We start from the raw sequence: 8,728 nt of genomic DNA on the forward strand, positions 1-8,728 counted from the left end.
GAGCTGGAGGAGATTGCGGTGGACCAGTATTCCCAACGCACTGGCCGGTGAGGGGCCAGCACTTGGACCCCGCGATCCTCACTCTCCCTCCAGAGTTAACTGTGCCGTCTTGCCGTGGCATGGACGCACTCTGCATCTTCACACTCTCGAATATACCCCAATATCCTCTAGGACGGTCTGGGCAGTACAGGCCTGATAGTCAGACCGGGATCTGAACCTCAGCTCCGCCACTTCCCAGCAGCCTAAGCTTGGACAAGTTACACGATCTCTGAGCCCTACTGACTCGAGCTGGTAAAATGCAGGTGACCACACCCACCCCACAGAGCTGCTGTGAGCAATGGCGAATGTGAGCAGGAGAAGCCCCCGGTTCATAGCACAGACATTTTCTCAACATTTGGAAGGGCCTGGGAGATCTTTCTTTAATTGAAGTTATATATGAAGTTTATTAAGATCAGTATATATCTTATGGTGGCTTCAAATATAGTATGTGTATTTCTACTTTCCAGAAGCTGTTCTTTCAGGGGAAGAGGAAAGAATAATCAATAGATCCCAAAGCCTAAAATTCTATAGGTTACTCGTCTTCTATAGTAGAAGTCAACAAGCTTTTTCTGTAAAGGGCCAGACGTTAAACATTTTAGGCCACAGGGCCCCGGCTGTAACCAACTGTATCGTCAAAGCCCAGAAGCAGCCATATATGACATCTCAACAGATGAGTATGTCTGTATTCCAATAACCGGTGTGTACAAACACAGATAGTGGGCCCCTGCCAAACCCTGCCATTATGACCATTGGTATGACAGCTCTAACACAAGCTTTTTTAAAAAAATAAAGCTATTGGGACACAGTGTGCCTTTACCTGGCCTGTTTGCATGACCACAGATTGTGGCTCTCACCCCAGCCAACGCTCTGGAAAACCAAGAAAAGGGAGAGTGGACCCAGGAAGCCGGAGACTTCTGGGCGGAACATTCTCTCGGTCATTCCTGTCTGTCACAGCACTTACCTTCAACCATGGCCTTGATGTTATCAAGAACAGGGATCACTTTAGGTCTTAGCTGATCGCGAATTCTGCCTCCCAGCAATGATTTAACATCTAAATTCAAAGAAGCATAAGGAAGCGTGAGGGTCGTTCCATGTATTTCTTTGCCTCTTACCACTCATGCCCTTCCCCGTTCGGGACGCCGCCGCCTGGAAAAGTTATCTTTCGTCTCTCCTGCCACGAAATCCCATTTTTATTCTAGACCCCGTGGAGGCATTGGCTCTCGTGTGGAGATTTCTTCCTGCTCGTCAAAGTCCCCACACCGGCTGTGCCCCCGTGAAAGATCAATCACCAGGGACTCAGTATTTAATTGTACTGTACGGTGTCATTCACCTTGGGCCATGACCGCTGTGGCCCTGATCGCTTCAGCTCGACCCGGGTCTCCCAAACCAGGGGGCGACTGATGTTCGGGGCTGGGTAATTCTTTGTTATGGGGCTGTTCTATGCAGTATACAAGTTTTAGCTGCGTCCCTGGTCTCCACCCACAGATGCAGCATCTCTGCCTTCCCATCTTCGCCAGGCCGGGACAATCAAAAAGATCTCCGGATGCTGCCAAATGCTGCCTCGAGGGCGGAGCATCCCGGTGTGAGAATCACGGAGCTCGGCTGTGCGTGAGCTCCCTGCACGCAGGGCACGAGCATGCGGGGACGAGCACACGAGGACGAGCCCGCGGGGACGAGCACGCAGCCATGAGCACGCGGGGGCGAGCACGCGGGGGCGAGCGCACGGGGACGAGCACGCAGCCATGAGCACGCGGGGGCGAGCGCACGGGGACGAGCACGCAGCCATGAGCACGCGGGGGCGAGCACGCGGGGACGAGCACGCAGCCATGAACACGCGGGGGCGAGCGCTCGAGGATGAGCACTGCCCGCCCTCCATTTCTTTTCTTTTTATCATCAGCATTCTAATTTAAAATCCACAAAGGTTTTAACTACATATAATATTCCTTGAGCCCTCACACCAACCTCAGGATGTCTTCCCCGCCCCAGTGACAGCTGACATTCAAGCCCGCCCCGCTATTTCCGAAGCCCACTGGTCTCTCGTGGCCTGTTTCTGTCTTAACAGTGAACCTGACAGAGACCGATTTCCTCCCCCACGTGGGGCACGAAGAACAAACGCTTGTGACTGCAAGGAGGCAAAAGCATTCTCACGCTAAACGCTAGGTTTTAATTGTCGAGTAAGGAACTATAAATCGTCAATAACTCTAGGGAACTACGTTTCTGTTTTTCCCCTACAATTCACATGGAACTGCAGAAACAGCACACTTCGTTTCTTAGTCCCCATTTTATGGGAGGCGGCCGTAGCATCTTCCCGCCAAAACATACAAAAAATTTGAAGCAGCTTTAAATTTTACTCACTGTCCAGATCTGAAAATGCCTTTTCCTTAGTGGTGTTATACTGGTCCAGTACATAGTCGATTTGCTGGGGAAAAAAAATATATATATCTCAAATTAGAACATTTTTAAAAGAAAGCAGGTTCTTAGAGATGTTTATATTTGCTGACACCCAGACTGCTCAATAATACTCCAAAGCTTGTTGGCTTAAGAAGCATGATGCATTACTTCTCAGGCTTCTGTGAAGTGGCCACGTGGATTGGTTGGGGCCAGCTTGGCTGGGGACAAATGGACCCCTGCCTCCACATGGCCTCTCATCTTCTAAGCGGCCAGCCTGGGTGTTTTCACGTGGGGTGCTGGCAGCAGGAGACAAGAGTGGACGCTGTAAGGTCTCTGGATGCCTAAGCTCAAAACTAGTGCAAGGTCATGTCTGCTGCAGTCTTTCGGTCAAAGCGAGGCACAGGGCCAGCGCAGATTTAAAGGGCCGGAAACAGATCCGCTTCGTGAAAGGCAGAACTACAAAGACTCTGTCTGAGGCCATTTGGAACCTGCCACACTAGGACCATTTACTCAGTGGCTGTCACTGAGCTGGCTGTCCCAGAGGCTGTCTGCTCTTCCGTCTGCTGTGTCTTGGCAGCTTTCCCGTGCCCGTCACAACACTGGTGCTATCATTTTTCAATAACTATCGCCAAGCGTCTCCGTGAAAACGTGTCGTTATTTAATTTTTTCATTTCTCCAATTACTAGAGTAAGGTTAAATATATTGCTATGTTTGGAGCCAGTTACATTTCCTCTGTAAAATGACTATTCGCATCCTCTGCCTAGTTGTTTACTGATTTGTTAAGAGCTCTTCATATATTTTCAAGTAGATAAGTTTCCCCTAAAGTCATCACAATCTACTATCTTCCTGAGTTTATGAGAACAATCCCAAAGTTCACCAGCCACGATTGCTATGAATTTAATTTTGCCAACATTTTTTTTTGGGGGGGGGGAAGGGTTTCCCTTTGGAGTCTTCGGAATGATAGATAAAACTGTTATCAATTTTTATTCACAGATTGGGAAAAATGAAACATTTCCCTCTCTCAATGGCTATAAAACTATGGATAAAATTAGCTTTTCTAATCTCAATATTAAAAAATGCCTGCATTCTTTGCTTTTTTAGTTCTAACCACATTTTTAAAAAAGTAGTCCAGTATTTAACGTGACAGCATTTTTCAGACCGTGATAAACTTGGAAGAACACGTCGTGTGAGGAGGCCCGTGGGTCCCGGTGGGCTCGTATCCGTGGAGGCTGCCCTTCCCTCCACGGTGGTGCCCATGAGCTCAGCAACATGTGTTTGGGCTGGTTTCCACTCAGACATCTTAAAAAACGATATTCTGAATAGGCAAGATATCAACTTGCTTCTGGAACATAGTAAAAAGGTGCCTTCAGGCCATCCGGTTCTCCTGTCTCAAAGACACTGTGTATGTGTGTGTGTGTGTGTGCGCGCGCACGCATCTGTGCCCATGCATGTGTGCGTCCCCTTTCCAGTCTCTACAGTTATTAGCACATGGATGTTTATAAAGGAGAAAGACTTCATTACAAAGGTAACTTCATGCAAACAACGGGGAGTGAACTATATTGCCAAAAAGAAAGGATAATGGCACCCAGAGATTTTTCCTTTTGAAAAACTCATGAGACCATTAAAATGGTTAAGTGCTTTTATAATATGTACGATAATTTTATGTTACACCTCAATAAAATAAAATAACAGCAATTTTGTGCTCTTTTGGAAATCGCTTGCTGGGCCTTTATTCCTTCATCTATGAAATTAAAAGATAGCACCCATCTACATTGATGCACTGGGTTTCTAGAAGGTCCTAAGGAAATATACAGGAACTCTGAAAGGCCCCAAACACAAAGCATCACGGGACACACGGGTCATGGTTTTTACCATTGGAGTTTCGTCCAGGAGAGTCCTCAAGTCTCTGAAGTTGCTATCTACCAGTTTTTGAGTCTTTTCGATATGGGTCCTCAGGTAGTGGTTTGCCAGAAAACCATAGATGATACCAACGCTGCAGGAAAAGCAAAGAAAGAAGAGCGTTTACCGTGTGACCTTGGGGGACTGGCTGGGTACAGGGCAGCACCACAGAAGGGTTAGAACAGGGCTTCTGAGAAGAGCCCGGGGTGGGGCGGGGGGGGGGGGTGGCAGGGCGGGGACAGGACTCTCTTCCTCACCCGCCCTCTCCACCGCTGCAGCCTTCAGAGACCCCATAATCCACCCACCACCAACCCAGGGGTCAGGGAACAGGACTCAGTCCTCTCAGAGAAGACACATATCCACTAAAGATACATTGTTCTGTTAAATACCGAATCTTATAAAGGGGTCAAAGTTCTTGATAAAGTGTGGAGGGAACAGTAACTAACGAAAGTCACCAGGTGCTATGTGCTAGACAGTGGATGCAGGCACACGCCCTCCCCCGCAGCGCACACACAAACACACCCCCTACACGTACCCCCGCCGCCCCCCTCCCCAAAGAAAACGATCAGGGAAAACATCAAAACGGTAAGACTGGTTTGGGCTTTCTAACGTTTTTGGTTTCCCTAATGGCCTCTGTCAGTTTCTGTATGGTCTGGGTGGAAAAGAAACATGAGTTACTTTAACGTGGAAACGCTATGTGCAAAGCTGCAAACAACAGCGTGCACACTGTATCCTTCCATTTTATGTAAAGCACAAAATCATGCAAAATGACGCTGATAAAAGTCAGTGGTTATATTTGGGGAAGGAGTAGCCAATGATGTAATCGGTGTGTTCACCTCATGGAAACTCATGCGTATGTATTTATGACAAGGACATTTTTCTCCATGGAAAACACATTTCAATGAAGAGTTTCAAAAACACTATATGAAAGTCATCTTGCATGAAAGGCTCCTCTATGTGAAAGCAAAAAACACATTTTTCAAGCCCAAAAAAGTCTACCTTTAATCATTCTCAGGGTTTTTTTTAAGGTTGACTAGTTACTAAGAATCTCCTGTCTTAAATTAATTCGACCGATTGATTTTCTGTGTGTGTCAAAGCCTTCAAACATTAAAATGTTAAATTTAAAATTGCTAATTACCAAGGCTTTGTTGGATTTAGCCACTAGATGGCAGTAAGGAATCACATTAAACTCCTAACAACACACTATTTTACCAATGAAGTCCATAACAAAATTGTTAGTTTGTAACCATTCATTCAATGAAAAGTGTGGATAGAACAAGGTTTTGATAGGACAACGTTTTTTTTTTTTTTTTTTTTGCAAATAATAGGCAAACTTTGAGAAAAATAATTCTGATGCAGAATATCACTGCTTTGCACCAAAAGCAACATCTTAGGCTTTATGCATTCTTATATTTACAGGTAGGGTGGCCGAGTATCCATTTATGCACCAAAAGTCCCATTTTCCCAGGAAATGGCTCAGTCTTGGGTAAACGGGGACAATCGTTCATCCCATTTACAGTTATGACTCATTCTGAGGAGCACCAGTTCATCGCTGGTGTCTAAAAACATTTAGACCCACAGCGATATTACAACAGGTACAGTAGGGTTTTCAAATCAATCCAAAAAAGACCATAACACAAGGTGTTGAACAATATTCCTTATGTTTAACAAGTTCCAGTGGAACATGTGCTGGGGTAGAAACGTAAGATTTGGCCACTATGCCACGAACTCATACTGTGTAAACCAAGTCACTTTCCTTTTGAGAGCTTCAGCTAGTGTCACCAAACTGAAAATTAGGTTAGGTAGTGCTTCTCCAGCTACAAAAGTGAGGATTGCACAGCTTCTCTGACATTTTTTTTTTAAGTTTGAGTTCATGTTGACGGTAATCTTTAAAAAAAAAAAAAGAATATTAACACTGTTCTGTGCCATTCTGAATGAACACCTTATGGTCTATTTTTTGTCAGTCTAAGTCTGCACTGGTATTTGCGAGACAGACCTTGTACCATAGCAATAGTAGTTATTAAGCGATGCACTCATCCAAATAAGGCCAAACGACCCAAAATAATGACTTTGGAGCAGTGTGAACAGAAGGAAAAAATACTGAGTCATAACAATGCATCTGGAGCTTTATGTACCATGCCAAGTTTCAAACATTCATGACAAGTCAGGATCGCCACCCGAAAACCCCTGCACAAAAGATTTCTCACTGGGGGCCCTTCCTTTCTCTCTCCATCATGTCCAAATTACTTGTCATTTATCATGCTCCAGACCCATTTCAACATACAGAAAGTCAAAGTGAACTTGAGAAACAAACAGCAAGTGCAAGTTCACGTGGGCTTTGCTGACCCTGCCTCCAACCAGCCTCCCCCACTTTGGGAGAAAAACTTCCTTGCCTTGAACTCCCAGGGGGCTCTCCCTGAAATTCTGGTGGCCTATTACTCACTTTGTACTCTATTTTGTCTTTATTTTTACCTGTGCTTAATTTCTCGAAAAAGAGGTGGAAATTGTTCCTTTTTCAACTTTGCATTATGCGGGATCTCTTATCCACGCTGGGCGCTCAGTGAAGGTGGTTTTAAGGACTGGGCTTTGTTTCATTTGGTCCATTTAAAAAATTAGTCATATGTTTGGCGTGTCCAAGTCAGAAACTGTCTTTGTTCCTTTATTGAATAAGTGTCTTTACTCACAAGTTCATCAATCAGTAAAGTGAACTGGAACATGACACTGAATTTCGATGCAACGTATTTAAAAAGACCCACATTTCTGCTAATCGATTATGGATCCAATTAAAATGAAAGCATTGATCATTAAAAAAAAAAAAACTGTTCTAAACAGAATTCTGGAATGCAATTCAGCAACTGTCAAAGCTGATTTTCAAAACCATAACAAATTTTAAATTTTATATTTAAATTAAGGATGGAAAATTCAAATGCCTACATGGGCAGGCAGAAAGCACGAAGGGCACCGGGTGTGTCCTGGACGGATGACAGGTGGGAGATCAGAGATGGGGGTGTGGTCAGCTACTCTGCAATTCTAGCAAGTGACACCATGATGGCAGACCAGTATACAAGACAGTCACAAAAATGTGGAAATCTGGATTCTTACATAAAATCTCCCATTTACAAATATTAGCAACTAATCATAGGAAAAAAAGAACTTTAAATGCCATGCAAACCAATGGGCCTCCATTTGCAATCTCTACTTTAAAACTCGTATATAAACACAAAAGCTATCAAAAACAATGTACTTTTATACAGTTCTACAGAATCTCCTGAAATTTTTAGCAGAAGATAAGAATTTAAAATTTTATGGCATATTAGCACTACATCTTCTATATTTTATTACGGACAGCTTAATTTTCTTACATATACTCTTAAAAGTAAATACTTAAAGCTATTAAAGGATAAGGCTAAACCTTTAAAATTTGTAGCAATTTTCTGCTACCAATTTCTACTAATTTAATGAAATAAAGCCAAATAAATATTTTCAGTCTGTAACTGATCTCTTATTTTTTAAAGATAATTTTTAAATTTAAATTTAAATTTTAAATAACCAGTCCTCTCATTTACATTAAGAAGGTCTCGTGATTTTCAGGCAGGCGAGCTCGATTTCTTTTCTGGAAACCTGTGTCTTCCAAGCCAGGAAATGACAATCACATCTAATAAAAAATGAACTTTGAAAAATAGTCATCTTCCTGAGAATTGCTGGGATTCAATTTTCACCATGGTAATTGGCAAAAACTTATCATACGCAGAAACTTAGACATATATGGATAAATCAAGGCTTGGCTGTTCCTTTTTCTTGTTGTTGTTGTTATTGCTTCTAATCTTTTCGAAATTCTGAAAAATGCAGCGATGACAACTGCGAAGGAAAAGGAGGAGAAAATTTGGCTTTCTCTGGAGTGAGACACGTCTGCTTAAACTGTCTACAGTGAGAGGTGGGAATTCGATCTCCTACCGATGGTCAGAGTTACGTAAACACATGTCAGCGTCTGGAGGATTCTAAGATTCACAGCTGCCGCTGGAAAAGCTCGAACGGAGAAAGAACGTGACCACATACATTCCACACATGCTAGAGGGCCCTTCTCCTTAATGCCCCTGTCTTTCTCAATTAAAAACAAAAGATTGAAACATTTTTAAATAAGAAAAGAGCAAATGAAAAATAAGACTAATTTAAGCACCGACTTCATTTGTAATTGTAATTGTAATACTTCGTTCGTACAGAGCCACGGAATGAAATGAGACCTAACTCTGACCCTGAAAGGCAAGTGGACCCCTCTAGGTTTCTAAATTTTTTTTAAAAAAAATATCAAATACAAAGATTATTTATCAACAGTATCCAATCTCTGCTGAGGTCGCTTAAGCCAAAGGCTAACAGCAACTGCTCTCTCTCTTTCTGCCTT

At 43.4% G+C, this 8,728-nt stretch overlaps 1 protein-coding gene across 1 annotated transcript in view; it reads right to left on the reverse strand.

The window, feature by feature from the left end:
- Window positions 1-8,728, reverse strand: part of PROM1 (prominin 1) — a 96,627-nt gene that overhangs the window by 33,638 nt on the left and 54,261 nt on the right. The window contains exons 5-7 of the mRNA XM_023533931.1: window positions 4,303-4,423; window positions 2,395-2,458; window positions 1,001-1,090 (exon numbers count right to left, since the gene is read on the reverse strand). Of these exons, the coding sequence (XP_023389699.1) occupies window positions 1,001-1,090; window positions 2,395-2,458; window positions 4,303-4,423 (275 nt within the window). The remainder of the gene's footprint in view (window positions 1-1,000; window positions 1,091-2,394; window positions 2,459-4,302; window positions 4,424-8,728) is intronic.

The sequence above is a fragment of the Pteropus vampyrus genome, unplaced genomic scaffold (assembly GCF_000151845.1).
Source record: "Pteropus vampyrus isolate Shadow unplaced genomic scaffold, Pvam_2.0 Scaffold5, whole genome shotgun sequence".
Taxonomy (NCBI): Eukaryota; Metazoa; Chordata; class Mammalia; order Chiroptera; family Pteropodidae; genus Pteropus; species Pteropus vampyrus.